We start from the raw sequence: 16,569 nt of genomic DNA on the forward strand, positions 1-16,569 counted from the left end.
GTGGCCAATCAGCACCCCTAACATGGAGCAGAGGGCACTGTTTGGATCACTCTAGACTTTAAGTTCAGACAGATGCCCAAAGATAGTTTTGGCTAATTATTCATTTCCGTCCATTTACACTGAGCCTGCATAATTCTTGCCCACAGCAAAGGCATTTTAATGCAGATATGCCTGTGGCTTGGTAATCTTCTAGGGGCAAGAGGAGTTTGGTCAGTCTCCAGGGACACTGGTGCTAGTAAACTGAGGACACACAGCTCTGCACCCTCCTGACTAGGCATATAGTTCTGGTTCTTGTGACATCTGGGAGACAAACACTTAATGGGCCCTTATAGCTCTCAATTCTATAAAATGTCAGGGGGCAAAACTAGCTCTCTTTCCCTCACCCTCCTTTCCATCATTTCCACCATTCTTTTCAGGACTGGAACCAGTCCTGTTTCCATATGGAAACACTAAGGAGAGGGTTAGAAAGTAAAACCTGCCCTTTGGGCAGAGGCAGGCACTTGCCTTCACTTGGTGCTCCAAACACTCTTGGACTTACTAGCTCAGGTCATTCCTTTTCCAGAAAGAGAGCACCCAAACAAGGTGTTACACCCTGACAGCCCACCTGGAGCATGCCTGGCTTCTCAGCTGAACTGAAGGAAGATATTGGGGCTGCCTGGCCTTTGTGCTACCCAGGAGGATGGACTCCAGACTGCTGCCTCCTGGAAACGTGTCTCTCTCCCACACTGAGCAGAGAGTGGAATCCAGGTTTGCATGATTCCCACCAAGCTGAAAAATCCACTCCCACCCTCACTGGCCACACTCCAACAGCAGATGTTACTGAAGACACAGGTTGGGGTTTTTTTTCCTTGTGATTTTTTGTTGTTGTTGTTGTTGGGTTGTTGTTGGGTTTTTTTACCTGATGAAGGGGACATGATATGGTCGTACAAAGATGAAAAGACAAACACCAACAAGCTGTGCTGATGTCAGCTGAATGTAGCGATGAGTCCTGGAAATAGCTTTTTGAAGCTGCTCTCCCCACATTTTCCTATTTGTTGTACTGGAACAAACATAAAATCATTTAATGGAATCAAAACAAACCACGTACAGTCAATAAAATGAGCAGATTAACTGTGCCTTAGGCTTACAGACATCCCATTAGGCTGTAGAACTGGCAGAGACAGATAATACCTCCTTGTGAGCCGGCCCAGAGTTAGCAGGGTCAGTGAGTCCAGGCACAGCACACAAATATAGTTATCCTGCTTCTGGATGTGAGAGGCATTTTGTCTACTATGCTTAGAAAGATCCATGCTCACATGACATTTGACACCCCCATTCACTGGGGATAACTGGAAGCTGCTTGTAGTAATCATAACCATAAAAACAAAAATCCATGTCAATCTCATGACTTGTAAGACTTCTTGTGCTCAGACTGAAGAGGAGATCTTCTCTGACTGGGAGATGACTGGCTACCCACAGCTGTTGGCTGTTCTTAGCTGAGAGTTTGTGCATGGGTGCATATACCTTTGCTTCTGCTGACCTAGCTTTTTCTTATCTCCAAAGTCAACTGATACATGCAGACATACCACCAGCCCAGCAGCCATGCTAAGCACTGCTGTAACTTGTCATTCCCAAAACAGACAACTAACTGGTCAGCCTGATGAATCAGCATTGGAAACATTATCTTCAGGGTTCCACCCCGATTCAGATTCAAAAGGACCAGTATACACCACAGCCTACTGTACATGCTGACATGCCAAGCTCAGGCTTTGGCTTTAGCTCCTTCTCTAGCCATAATTTTCACAAATACAATTAGCCACAGAGACATTTCGTTCATTTTAGAATCCCACATGAATGCCAATTATGTTTGTAGTCACTGAGCACATTTTTCCAACATCAGACAGGGGTTTAAGGGCAAGCATTAAATCAATGACAACCATCAGAATTCTTCTCTGCCAACATAAAGACTTAAGAGACTTAGAAAACACAGTGTATTCTACTGTACAGAAGTTCACAGAGAAACAGCAATTTAACACCATCCCGGTGTCATTTGTTAATGGCAAACATATTTCCAGCTCTGATTACAAGGAACAGACTTGGAAGGAAGTATTCTACAAATCTGACCATAAAAAAGAACAATTCTGGAGGTTTTTGTTTGGCTGGTTCCTTTGAGGGAGAGAGTGCTCTTCTGGGCTTGGGGTTTTGTTTGTTTTGAGTTGTGGGTTGGGGGGGGTGTTGTTGGTTTTTTCCTTTTTCTTTTTTTTTTTTACCTACCTCGCATTCACAATATTCCCTGCACTTAATTCAACCATCTCTTCAAATCCCACTGCAAATATGTCAGGAGGGCAGTTATCATCTGTTGGCAAGAGGGAAAAGTGATATGAGTTACTATTTAATTTCTTCTAAAGACTTGTTTTCTAATTTCTGTCCAAGATCATTCCTGTAGTTTTGTCTTGTGTATCCCCTGCCAAGCTATACATATTCATAGCTCCTTCAATCTAATCTCACAAAACAACCCCTGCAGTTCCTCTGAAATTTTTTCTTGCTTTTCTCCCACCAGTTGGTCTCCGTCTCTCTTGCAGGAAGCAGTTCAGAACAGAGCATTATATTGTAGCAATGTTAAGATGAGAAAATATTCAATGTTCTCTCTCCCTCACCCCACTCATCACTAAAGCCACAATATCTCACTACCCACCATCTTTCACCCACTTGTCATTTTACCCAACATGCTTTTCCTTTTCAACACTGATTCCTATGTAACTGAACTTACTGTCCACACAGCAATATGCCACTTCCATCTCAATGCCTTTAGTAAATTTATCTAGTAGTTTAAGGAAGCCTTTGAAGTTTCTACTTATCTTCTTTCTTGTGAATCCTTTTTAGATCACCTGCACTTAAGGTTAGGTTAGGTCACTCCAGAGCACAGTGACTCTCCCTTCCCTGGCCCATGCCTGTGGATATCACCCTGGTAGAACAGCAAAAATCAAATGCTCTCATATAATAGTATGAAGCATATCTGTTGACCCATCAGGTCTGTCCATTGTCTAAGGGATTTTATTTTTTTTAAACTGTCATACAGCCAAGGTAACAGTAACTTAATTCAACATGAAGACCTAAATAGTAGACAACCACAGGAACCTAAATCAGATCTGCCTCAGTAAGTAAGAATGGAAAGAAAAGTAAAATATGCAGCAACTCTCTGTAGGCACAATAGTGAAACTAGCACATACCAGTTAGCCTCCTTAACATGACAGGCACTGTCACACGTGTATTTCCCATTAATGATTTTGGACATTTGTCTTTGAACACTTACCCATTTCTGTAGGCACTGCACTGACATTATCATAAACACTGACATTTGCATGGTCATACCCTAACTCTGCCCATTCACATAACTCAGCTCTCTTCCAGAAGGTGCTTAGACCTATCATGTTATGGTTGCCTGTACCATGTAGTCCTGCTCCTCCAGTTCTCTCAGGGGAAGGCCTGGCAAGGCTAGCACATGACAGGCTCTCAACAAATTTTAATATCATGGTCATAGTCATGTCCTAACACATCTAAACTTTCTGAAACAGATTGGACCAATCACCCACCTAAGCTGCTCCGAGTACAGTGATCTGCACCTAATCACATATCCATGCACTCAAGCACTAAGGGTTCAACCGAGACAAGCTGTGTAAGTAGCCAAGGATTTGAGGAACGAATGGCTGAGCTTCAAGGTTAGGCACAGGACTACTCCCGTGATGCCTGCAGGAAGCTAATGTTCCACTGTAACAACGAAAGCCCAGGTTTTGCCATAGTTTTGCAACCACTCAATTTCTAAGTAGAGAACATTCACTGTTCATTTGACTTAATAAAATCTGTAAGTCAATTACAATACCTGGCCTTCTTCTGTAAATAAGAAATTCAGCAGCCAATTTAAGCAAGCTACAAGCACAAGAGCTTTATATACTGTGAAAAAAAAGGCAATTGCCTTCAACAAAATAAATATTTTTGTCTGAAGGCTTTGATAGTAACATTTCCAGTTAATGTCAGAGTCCAGATTGTACAGATATGTTTAGCTTCAGATAAAGACCAAGGAGACATTCTGAGGGCACCTAAGCATGTAGCTCCTGCTCACAATGAAGAACAAAGAACAGAGATATGAAAGAAAATGAAATATGGGATGCAGAATAGGCAGATACACCCCACAATGGCGTGCAAGAGACCTCTGAATTCTAACCTTCTGCAGGTTCAAAACAGTCACATGGTATAGACTCCAGAGTTGCTCCGACTGTCAGGAGCCCTTCACACACCGTTCCACTGCTGCAGGGAGGCAGCACAAGTCTACATGGAGCTGAATACACCCCTAAGAACTGACAGAAAATGCCCTCCAAGATGCACTACCTTTGAAAGGAACAGCTGATCAAATCTTGTGTACCAACTCACTGTCTCTAGAGATGCCAGCAAATATTGCTTACACATTTTTATCATGTCTTACCCTGAAATTCAGAAACTCCAGAGAGCTTGGGAGAATCCAGCAGCCAGTCTGTCAGCTCGCTGGTACCAAGGATGTTGCTTCGGAACTGCTTCCCCCCATTCACATTCCAGGTCCCCGTGGCAACACGAACACGCTTGAAGCTTGTGAATTCAAACTGACGCTCTGACATGGCCTTCAAAATACTTGGAGTTACTGACAGAAGAGGGGAGAGAGAAAGAGGGTGTGTAAAAGAAGAATGTGTTGTAAAAGGACAGAAAGCATACAGACAGCAGTGACACAGTCACTGTGAAATAATGACATTACTCTAGCAGCAACAACACAAAAGCTAAGGAGTAACTCCAATGGCAATGGCAATAACTACAAGATAACTAGGGTTGACGTTAGCAATTTCTCTTCCAGAAACCAGGCACCCTTTGAAAGCCTGTGAAGGACTGGACACTCACTTTCAGCATACGTGTTCCTGCACTTCTTCAAGTAATAAGAAAATAAAATCTTCTTCCTCTGTTAATCTTTTCAGTTTAGCCTACAGTGATCAAACATGTCAGAAGTTATGACTTAAATTGAAGCCCTAAGAAGTTTAGAGTGTGGAGGGAAAGGCAGAGAGCAGCACAGAGTCTCCCATCAGTCCAAATCTAGCACTGTCATGGCTCTCTAGCCTGATCAGAACTCCTCACAGGAAACTGCTAAATTCACTTATTTTTGATGAGTGCAGAAAATCAGCAGTGTGCTTTATTTGTGTGAGCAACTGAGGTAACCTTAATCTTTAACTACCTGATTTGCATCAGCATTCAGGCACAGAGAAGCTATCTGTATTTTCCTTGTGGTCTGCATCAGGGAACAGCCCCAGGATTGAAATGGCGCTGAATGGTTCAAGTCTATCCTATTAAAATCCAGTAGTTCTCTGGAGCAAACTGACCACCTGATACTGCTTGTGGGTGCAATTATCCTACATTCTGCACACAAGTATCTTCTCACAGAGAGCTAAGGTGGTTTACTCTACACAGGCGCAAACAAACGTGTATTTGTTGTGCATTATCAGGGCCCTGGAGTAAAGCAATGGGGAATGAACCAACATAACAACATAAATGTGCCTTTAAAGATCCAAATGGCTAAAAGCATGTGCAAACTGCAGGCCAAAAATAAGGAGATAAAAAGTCTGACCTCAAGAGACATCCTCAAGACAAACTTAGACAGGACCAGACTGTCCTAAAATCTTTCCCTCTGGTCCAACTCCTCTAAACTGTCAGAGGAGATCATCATCAAAGAACAGACAAACATACTCAGAAGTCCAAAATAAAATATGAGAAATAAGCACAGTGGAATTAAAACACCCTAAAGTGCTAAAGTTGTTGTTTAGAGTTGTGCTAGAGTCACTTGAAAGCAGTGTTTTAAACAATAGATTTGTGCAAAAGTAGCTTATTTATTGATGTTTTCAAAAGGGTGCAATTGCTTCTATCTGACAACTAAACACCACAAAAGAACAGCGAAGGATTTACACTGGCCTTACCCAGCAGTGCAGTGTGGTCCATGAGCATCTTGCCTTTGTCTGCATATTCCTCACTGTAGAAGTCACCCATGAGCAGCAACTTGATGGCTTCCTGCTTTACTGCATCAAAGAAATTTGACTGAATGGTGCGAGAGACAGAGCGGGCGCCATCCTTGAGTTTCCCAACCTACATCAGACAGGAATCAACAGTGCAAGTGACACTGAAGAGTAAATCAGACATCCTTCTTTAATTGTGAATAGTTTTGCCATTTTTCTTTACCTTGTGCTTCCCCTCAAGGGCACGACTGCCAGTAAATACTCTGCTCAGATTATGACCATTGAGAGTCCACATCACTTTGTAGGATTCCACAAAGCGCTCAATTATAGATTTAGAGTTCAACCCAAGGCTCTCTAATTGAGCAAGCAGGATCTGGATTAGGTGCAGAAGGAGAAAAAACAACAACATTGTTCTTAAATGTGTTTTTGCTTTTTATCCTCAGTCTAAGTTTTCCAGCCGGCACCATTCTGTATCATAGAGCTGGCAAGACAGAATTGTATAACTGAGGCTTATGCCCTCTTTCCTATCTTTCCCATGGAACAGACAATGTACGCAATACAAGCACCCACAAAATGTCCTCTGACAAACTCACCTCCAGTGCAATGAAGGACTGTACACTATTAGTACGATCCAGGCAGTCCAAACAATTCATTCGAAAAGTACCTGTCTGCAGACTTTGGTAACCAAACACAAGAGGAGGGGGGAAAAAAAGTATATTTTAAAATAACATCTAATCATGAGTTGATTGAACAAGATCATCAAATATTCAGCCTGAACATACCCAGCCACATTTTGATGGTGCAAGCACGTTGTGCACAATGTATTCCATTAACAGGTCCAATTACTTGACTATGTCTGCAACACTGTATTAGCAAATCCATGCACTGGTAATTTTGCAGATTCCAAACAATGGAGATGCAATTAAGTCAAATAATCTATTTAGCACCAAGACTACACTATGTCTCAAAATTTTATTTCAAGATGGTCACTTATGCTCATGGTCCAAACACAGCAAGAAACCTGGGAAGGCCAGGACAGGTGCTGCCTGGCTATGCTGGGACAGAGGGGCAGGGACACTCACCATGGACTTACATTCTCGCCCTTTGTGAAGATTCCAAAGTCTTCCCAGTGCAATTTCAGCTGAGGCCTCAGCAAATTTTCCAGTTTCTCAGTTTTCCCACCTTTTGCAAATTGGTGGTAGTCAAAGTTTATCATGGGAGTGTCTGCTGCATGGGAAGAGGCCCATAGCAGTTTCTGTTTAGAGAATGAAGGAAAACAAATTCTGCTCAAGTCACAATGTAAGGATTGATACCAGCATGCTTTTATCATTACTAAACTTTGAGTATTTATCACATTTTTAATACTGAGAAGTTCATAGGGAATTTTGAAAGGCCAGACATGAAAAAAGCAACTGAATTTTCCTATTTGTTTTCTTTCCAAAACTAAACTGGATTGTTAGACCCCAATTTTTCTGCGGGGGAACTCAAATTGTAACTGCAAAATATACATCAGAATTGCTTCTGTCTGCGCCTTGGCTAGTGGCAGCCCTGCAGCAGTGGGCTCCTACCTCTGTGAGTGAGGGCGTACAGCAACAGTGATGCTCTGGGCAGGCTCAGGACACGGACCCTGATGGGAAGGGTGTCCAGAGCTGATTAAGGTTGAAAAGCATAGTCATGCATGGGTGTATTTTTTAACCATTCCTGAAGTGCCAAGACATGGGAAAACGTGGCCCTAAATTTAGGTAGAGGTTGCTTGGGGAGGAAGAAAGAAATGATGTCCCAGGAAACATACTATAAAATGTTTGTGGTAAACCACAGAAGTAAAAGAAGAGGCACAAATAGCCTCATTATTTCATCTCCAATTTCCATGACCTCACATGCATTTCCGTAATCACCACAAATTTTGTTAAGGTATCTGTAACAGATACGACATAATACATCCTGCTCTCCACAACAAAGCCAGAGAGAACTGTTATATTAACTCTATGCAAATCTTTGTCTACTCCCTTCCCTCCTGCACATTCTTATCCCAAGAGATGGATGCTTTTTTCCACTTAGATTGTGACACAAACTGAACAAAACAATTCTGATATTACATTAAAAGTGTACATGCAGTGGTTACACCACATAATTGTATCAAGTAAGCCATTAAGCTGTCCCCGCAGAAACACATTTAAAGGCATTGCATGGTGTTTGGAGAGAGACGTGCAAAATATATTTCATTACAGTGTTACAAAAGCCAAAACACTTGGTATCCGCTTCTCTGTTGTTGACACCTCAACTTGCCTTTACAGCTGCTGGCACTAGTAATGCTCTTGAGGATGACATTTACCCACTGCCTTGGTGTAAATCATTGTCAGAGTATTCATAACTCTGCACTACAGCATTGCTTTTACTGTAAACATAATTACATCGGTTATAGGGGATGCTTATGAGAGGAACAGCATTACTGGGAACAGTATTGATTTTTGGTCTGGTAACAGCTGATTCAGGTAACAGCTGAAGGCAAGTTGGTAATTTACAAGTTTTCATTTGTTCCTGTTGCATAAATGAATGGTAGCAGTGACATTCTGATCAAGGGAACCCAGCAGCAGTAATTACAAGAATATTTTGAACCAACTCTGACAAGAATTACTAAGATTGCAGCAAGAGTTGGGAGAAGAGAAAGGAATACAAGCAAAGGAAGATGGAAAAACAAAGAAATAAACTAATGACAGAAAAGGAGAAAAGTTTTCATTCCTAATCATTCCCCTATGAATTACTTTATTTTTAATTCAAGCCCTTTAAAATCATCAATGTAAAAATTAACTATATATTCTTTCCAAACATTCATTATTAAAACACAAAGGTAAAGACCAAGAGGAGGTTGTTTTGAAAGGGTACAAAACTTCAGTTTCCAGTGCTGTCAGTCTAAATTCTTTCAGCTCACAGACTGCTTTCATAATTTATTTATTTTTAAACATCAATAAAGTTTAACAATTAAAACAGATCTTTATTTAAAATGAATGAATGAATGCAAGAAAAGTCAGATTTGTATCCTCATAAGTTATTTGAGCAATTTGCAAGCGAACATCTCTTACCCCTAAATTTCAATGTTTTTGAAAAATAAACTGTAAAAACTATTTTAAAGACTGGGAAATCAAGAGATTAGAGAGGCTTAGCTGTGTCATGCAGAAATTCAGTAAGAAGCTGAAAACAGAAGCTAGGACCAGACTTCACTTCTGTACCTTCCTCATTGCCTTGCAAGCTTTAGTCATAATCACTTTCTTTGGCCATATTCTCTACAAGGGGAGATTTTCACTTTGTCACTTTCCACCGGGAAGGCTGATAGTCCTCCCCAGCTCTTTTGGAGGACAAAGAAATAGTCACACAGAAAAACTGCCAAAAAACTCAAGACACTCCTTGTCTTGAGTACATTATTCCAACAGAGAGGGAAACAAATCAGTAACAATTATTTAACTATAATTTTCATTTTGCTTAGTTTCACATAGTAAACATTTGAACTCAGAACTATTGCATCATCCTCTACCAATGATAAATACATAACACCTACTACAGGCGTATACTTAAACCATTCTTCATATTATTTTTAGGAAGATGTACTTCAAAGTATCTATGTTGGATTTCTAAAGCAACTGGCACTTAGGAGGCAGGCAGAATTCCACCAGCCTTCAACGAGATTCAGGCAGCTATGCACTGCTGCAAATCCCACTCAATGCCAGTCTGTGGCTTCAAGTACACATTAGTTTTAAAAATCTGGCCATTAGAATACTGCACTAGAACTCGGCAAAGCTTTAATTCTACAATGCCTGACATCCTGAAAGCACAACCCAGATGCTTTCAGGTATTAGTTGTGCCTAGGGACATTTAGGGGCCAGGAAAACCTCTCTCTTCATACACCAGACTGTCATCTGGTGCTCAGGCAGCCAATTCCCATCACAATCAGTGCATGATAGCTATTTCTCATTACAATCAGAGCAAGACAGCTTGCTTATTCTCAGTGAGCCAGGGTCAGGGCCTGGCCCCCAAGCAGTTCTGGCAATCCTATGAGGCACCTGACTGCATAGGTGACTACACACTATGTAAAAGCTGATCATGATTCATTTTTGCAAATGTGAACTTCTCTTAGAAGAATTAGAGCACTTTTTTTAAAAGTCTAGTTGAAAAGAATGCGCATAAATGCATGAAGAAATAAGCAGGAAGGCAGTGCTGGAAATTAAGCCATGAGACTATGAAGCACCATTCTCTCAGTAAGTAACATCTAGTAAAGAGATAATATCATTTCTTTAGATACACTATTCATCACCTACTGGGCCAAAAGGGAAACAGAAGAACATGGAGGCTCAGGGGAAATCAGCAGTTAAAAAAAAAAAACAAAAACAAAAACATTGCTTTTACCTTAAAAGCTCTGTTGAGCACCTCTTCCCCTCCTCTGCTTCCCAACAGGTTAACGATCACTTGTTTTCCATACTGCTCTTTCAGAAGCATCATATGCCTACAGCAAAAGTAACCATAATAGGTACTAAACAAAATCATGTTATGCTGCCTACTACGTTTTTCAAAATACAGAAGTGGAGATCACTGGTTGTTCCATCCAGCAGAAAGTTTCAGCCACAGCAGCTACAGAAATCTTCCTCAGTTTCCTTGCACTCAATTATTAAAGTACAAATGGTGAATGTATGCAATTAATGGACACAGTATTTTGTACTGAACTTAAAGAAAGCATCATCTTAGGAAACAGGCCCCAAATCTTTTATGTCACTGTTAGCTTTGATTTTGCCCTTTGTATGCTCCCACCTGTTGGCTGTCAGCCTGGGAACTACGTAGGGAAGACAAGAGAGGAAAACATATTACACTTGAACAGGAATTGCCCAGCATCTTGCAGGGCTGAGCCTGCAAAGAGTCAGCAGCAGCAATGAGGCCTAGGACTCCAGCGCCAAGGCCGGAGGTGCACAAACACATGTCATAGGCGACAGGGTTCAAACATCTCTGAGCTACCATAACATCGAGACATTCACTCTCAACTTAATTAAATTAAGCAGGAAGGTTAGTAATCATAAGAACTGCCACACTAGATCAGACCAAAGGTCCTTTTAGCCAAGTGGCCTAGACCAGATTCTTCAGGAAAAACACAAAATAGGACAAGTATAAAGTGGTGTGGGGGGGTTTTGCCATATATCCCCAGTCTCTCAAAGCCTGACATTTAGGGACTCTCAAGTCAAGAGCTTTTAGTCAGGTGCACAAGCACCCATTCTCCCATCAATAATTTTTTTTTTTTAAGTTGGCATGTGTGTGCTACAGGATCTGTGCTGGCTCATCAAGAAACAATTAGGTCTTAAAGCCATCTTCTGTCACATACTAACAACACTGTAGCAGTACTTAAGAGGAAGCTGGACAGAAATTGACAAGAAATATAAAATAAACACACAAATGAAAAGCTATTACATGCTGCAAAGCCACATGCAACAGCAAAGTGTCAGAAAAAGAACAAGCACACATCTTTTGGCATGCACCTTTAAATCCTATAACCAGAAATAAGCCACACAGAAAACCATGGAGGGAGGGAAAAGAAAGAAAAAGTTATTAGCATGGCCTTCAAGAAACATGGCTAAATATATTTTCTAGTGCTATTTATGTTCCTGTTTCTGCAATTAGTTCTCTGTACACCAACTCTTCCCATACATTTGCGCCCCTCTGATCCCAGCATCAAGATCCTACTTCTCCGCCAGTGTTGCTTCCTTCCAACAAAACTGCTGAAGCTCAGGTCACCTGCTTGAGTACTGTGTGCAGAGCTCCCAGAGGATTTGTCAGGGAGAGGGGACGAAAAAGATCCACTAACAAGATTACCATTTGCTTCTCACAGTGCTTTCTCAACACATTAACCTATCAGATGGGAAAATGTAACAGACTAAATCCGCTCTAACACTCTCAGAAAAGCTGTAGCAGGTTGTTAAGTTTCAGTGTCTTTTTCCATATAAGCAGTCACTTATTCCTTGCCCATTTTCAAAGGGCCGTCTTTTGCAGATCTGTAAGCAGGGCAATCCCTAACTTCATCTAACCTAAAGGCTTTACTGTGCACAAGGGAAAGAAGGAATAGTGCAAGTTGATCCTCATATTCATGTTTCTTACAGGAAAGCTATTCACCAGTTGTATCAGGGTCAGAAAGATTCTCCGAGCTGAATGGTATTACAAAGTTGCTCCTTGCTAAGGTACCCTCAATTTCTTGGGTGGCACAAGAGGATGCTGAATAAATTGTTGTTTTCTTCTGGTGTGGTTTAACCCCAGCCAGCAACTAAGCAGCACGCAGCCACTCACTCACTTCCCCCCCACCCAGCAGGATGGGGGAGAGAATCGGGAAAAAAAAAAAGTAAAAGTCATGGGTTGAGATAAGAACAGTTTAATAGGACAGAAAGGAAGAAAATAATCATAATCATAATAAAATTACAATAATAATAAAAGAATTGGAATATACAAAACAAGTGATGAACAATGCAATTGCTCACCACTCGCCGACCGATGCCCAGTTAGTTCCTGAGCAGCAATTCGTGCCCCCAGCCAACTCCCCCCAGTTTATATACTAGGCATGACATCACATGGTATGGAATATTTCTTTGGCCAGTGTGGGTCAGCTGCCCTGCCTGTGTCCCCTCCCAAATTCTTGTGCCCCTCCAGCCTTCTTGCTGGCTGGGCATGAGAAGCTGAAAAATCCTTGACTTAGTCTAAACACTACTTAGCAACAACTGAAAACATCAGTGTGTTATCAGCATTCTTCTCATACTGAATCCAAAACATAACACTATACCAGCTACTAGGAAGAAAATTAACTCTATCCCAGACAAAACCAGAACATCATCTTACATAAATTATCTCTGCTGTGGAATGCAAACTTCTAAGATGGAGCTTCAGGGACACCGGCAGGGCAACTTACCATGGCATCAGGTGACCACAAGACTATGAGTCTCAAAGGCATTTGAATTCAGTAGGATTTAAGAGCTTTAAAAAGTTTGGAGAATATAGGCTAAGACCCTTCAGAGCAGCGACTGCTATGGTGCATAGTCCCTTTAGATTCTAATGCCTGTTTGAGGTCTTCAGTGCTGCAAAACTATTAACAGTCACTAATGGCATGTTTGCTAACAGTTGCAGTAAATACAATCAAGGAATTTAGAGGCCTTACCCAAAATCAACATAAACTCTGATTTGCCAAAACCAAACCAAAACAGAAATTAATCACATGACCTGGCACTTACAAGTTGAAAATTTCCCACAGGCCAAATCCTTCATGTCCTTTTCAGGCAACGTTCCCACTGATGTCTGTGGGAGTTTGCCCTTAAAGTTTGCCATTCAGAGGAATCAAGCTAATGTATGGCTTTTTTTTACAGTTTCCAGCTGACAAGCAGAGTATTAATGGTTTAAAAAAGTTTACAAACCAGTCTTTGGGTAAAGTAGAAAAGCATCAGCATGACAGCATCATAGAACACTGATCATAGAGTAAGACACTGTTATTTCTATATAGCAGTAAAACAATGAGGAGAAAAACAAATCCAGATTGGAGAGGAAGCAGTGTTTACTTTTTAATTACCTGGGTTACAGTGGTAAAGAACACATTCTGTGTACCTTAAGTGTAAATTCACATTTGCTGGCTCACAAAGGGTTACACAGATACATACCACTCAGTATTTCTTAGCTTTCACAGAAACAAGCTAGGAGACCAAATTAATTCAACTACCATTGAAAACAAAAGGAAAATGCACAAAATAAGTGAATAAATAAAGTAAACCCACTTAATCCGCAACACCTGTGGGATTGGCTACATTATCGGAGAGATGTTTCACATCTCTCAGGATTTACTAGGAAGGCATAAAGTTGTGGAATCTTGGTTAAACGCCAGGCTGCTATGCTATTGCCGAAGTGGAACGAAGCTTACCTGTCAAATGCAGGAGCATTAGCTTCCAGACCTCTGTTAAGCCTTAGACGATGAGAACCCACCTAAATAAAAATATTGGAAAGAGAAGAGAGAAATAACTTCTTAAATTGCTAGAGTCCTAAATCACTAGATGTCTCCCTTTTTCCTTCAGAGGAAAAAATCCCTTTAACAGCACCAGACACCTCTAACAGACTTCACACACCCCCACATATAATATCCTTAAAACAAAAGCCACAGCTTTTATTAGACAACATTTGCAAGTGAAAACACAATTATCATTAAGCAAAGGGATACCTACACATCTTTTTTTATGCCCAAACAAATCACAACCCTTCACCAGCTTCCTCTAGCAAATATCCCACACTGCCTCACACGAGTATGCCGTGTGCCCAGCATTCTTCCTGCCCTTTACTTGGCAGAAAAGGCTGCAGTTATGCCAGCTCCATGGGTTGTGTGTCCTGAGTTCTTTCATCTTTCATTATTTACAGAACTAAAAAGCATCAGAACAGTCCTTCTGAAAATATGAAAGATGAAATCCTGTGCCATCAATCTAATAGGACTTTTAATAGAGATGTTAACAACAGTAGCCTCAAGCTCTTTTTGAATGCTAGCTACTGTTATTACAGTATGCAGAAGGCTTCTTTCCTCTCCAAAAATGACACTGCTAATTATTTATAGGATCATGCATCATTTCCTGTACTTCACCATCTCCCTTTGTTTTTCATGAGGTTGTTTTATGCAATTCTTTCTAACACTGGTACCAGCACACTCACATCCAAGGAAGAATTTATGAGTATTCACCAACATAAATGAAAGCTACATAATCTAATCCAGATCAGGCAAAAAAACAGACTGTGTCCCTACTAAAAGGTTGAAAATTCCGTTTAACTAGACATGCTACCCATTAGCCAAAAATACTCGGGGAAAAGCTTTATGGCTTCATAACATACAGAACTACAGTGCTGGATACAGCTACACCATGGGCAGGACATGTGCACAACCATACAGGCAGACCTGCTTTATAAAAAGAAGCAAGTATTGCACTGGATGGTGCTAACAGAGGGAACACAGATCCTTTAGTCACTTTCCTTTCACACTAAATGCAGTAGTTCTGAATGGTGCTAGGTTTAATGATAAAGTATCAAATAACTTTCACAGTATCTAAAAAAACAGTTATATTATGTATTCTCTCTACTAACATATATGCATATATGTGCATCTCATTCCAGTTGCTTACCCCTCTGTTAAGCAATTCCAGAGAGTGCTAGGATGATTCTTATTTGAGCTTGTAACTGTATATAAACTCTAAGTCACAGACCATATGTAACCCACTAGGCTTGATGCAATAATCTCCTGATGAAATCCTACATCTCTGCCTTGCAAAGATCAGATTAGATCATCATCACCCTTTTGACTGAAATCTAGCAAACACACCATCCAGGCATTACACTTTGTTTCAAGGTAACGTGCTCCTATAGAGCTCCTGGTATCCCTAGATACTACAATTTTATTGTGGAGGTCAATATCATCAAGCCAACCAGGCATTTCATAGGGAAAGGTTATTCCAAATCAAATTGAAAATGTTATAAAGATAATGCTGTAAGCTTCAGCTTAGGACATTAGGATACAGCCCTTACAAATAGTTCCCTGTAGAGGCACACAAACACATGAAAATGTTAAACTTAAATTAACTATAGCCATTTGCCTGGTTTAGTTCTGTTTATCTAAACATGCAAAATTTCCTACAAGGTAAATCTAAAATGAAAGAGCTCAGCATTTTCACAGAATGAGCTTTGCAGCTCATTTAAAATAACAATTAAATTTTATGTAACTTCTAAACTATAAGTAGCAAGAGAGATAAGTAAGGCAGGCTTTTCGATTGTTTGTTTACCTGAAGCCCCGGTTGCTCCCAAAATAGTGGAACAGAACCTCTGATCTGCACAAAGGAAGAGACATCATCATCCAAGTAAATTGTCTGCAAAAATAAAATAAAGGGAGGGAGTTCTGCAGTTAGAGCTATCAGTCTGTGACCCTTTCATCAGGTGACAGTTTAAGACACTGAACTCAAAGGGTAAAAAAAAGTAAACCATGTATCTCACTGTATCTACTTACTGCTCAGTCACTTTTCCATAGTCTCACAGGCAGTGGAACAAAGCACAACGTATTTGCTTTCATGTCATCACAGCAGATTCAATTCACTACTCACCAGAAATAAAAGAAAATTTAGAACACCACCACTGGCAAGAAGGAAGGAATCCCATCCACAATGAAGATGGATTTGATCTACTGGTAGAGACACTCAGGAAGACCAGCCATATACTCTCCCTCTGTCTCTCGCAAAATTTAACTGTGCAAAATGTCATTGCTCCTTGCAACCAATGATGGGTAATGTCAGGTGTGGGATAAGCTTATCTCTTGCTTTATTTACTATTTCTTATTTCACTGCATGTTGTGCCTTGTCAGGGTGTCAAAATAAATCTCAGTGAAACCAGCAGCTTCGCCACTCCCATTCTGAGATACAGTGAACAGCATGTGATCTACTTCTTTTCCAGCAGGCTTACAGTGAGAGGCTCCAAACTCCCCATTTCCTTCCCTAATCAGACCTCAAACTCTCCCTCAGTATTTGTTCTTACGATCACTGCT

The 16,569-nt window shown here is 40.8% G+C and overlaps 1 protein-coding gene across 4 annotated transcripts in view; it reads right to left on the minus strand.

Moving 5' to 3' along the window:
- Nucleotides 1-16,569, minus strand: part of SYNJ2 (synaptojanin 2) — a 70,692-nt gene that overhangs the window by 22,558 nt on the left and 31,565 nt on the right. For all 4 annotated transcript variants that reach the window (XM_075035906.1, XM_075035907.1, XM_075035908.1 and 1 more), the window contains 10 exons: nt 15,818-15,901; nt 13,927-13,988; nt 10,401-10,497; nt 7,085-7,257; nt 6,596-6,677; nt 6,226-6,375; nt 5,967-6,132; nt 4,460-4,651; nt 2,254-2,335; nt 899-1,039 (listed from right to left, as the gene is read on the minus strand). In XM_075035906.1, coding sequence (XP_074892007.1) covers nt 899-1,039; nt 2,254-2,335; nt 4,460-4,651; nt 5,967-6,132; nt 6,226-6,375; nt 6,596-6,677; nt 7,085-7,257; nt 10,401-10,497; nt 13,927-13,988; nt 15,818-15,901 — 1,229 coding nt within the window. The remainder of the gene's footprint in view (nt 1-898; nt 1,040-2,253; nt 2,336-4,459; nt 4,652-5,966; nt 6,133-6,225; nt 6,376-6,595; nt 6,678-7,084; nt 7,258-10,400; nt 10,498-13,926; nt 13,989-15,817; nt 15,902-16,569) is intronic.

Source organism: Buteo buteo, chromosome 9 (assembly GCF_964188355.1).
Source record: "Buteo buteo chromosome 9, bButBut1.hap1.1, whole genome shotgun sequence".
In the NCBI taxonomy this organism is placed as follows: Eukaryota; Metazoa; Chordata; class Aves; order Accipitriformes; family Accipitridae; genus Buteo; species Buteo buteo.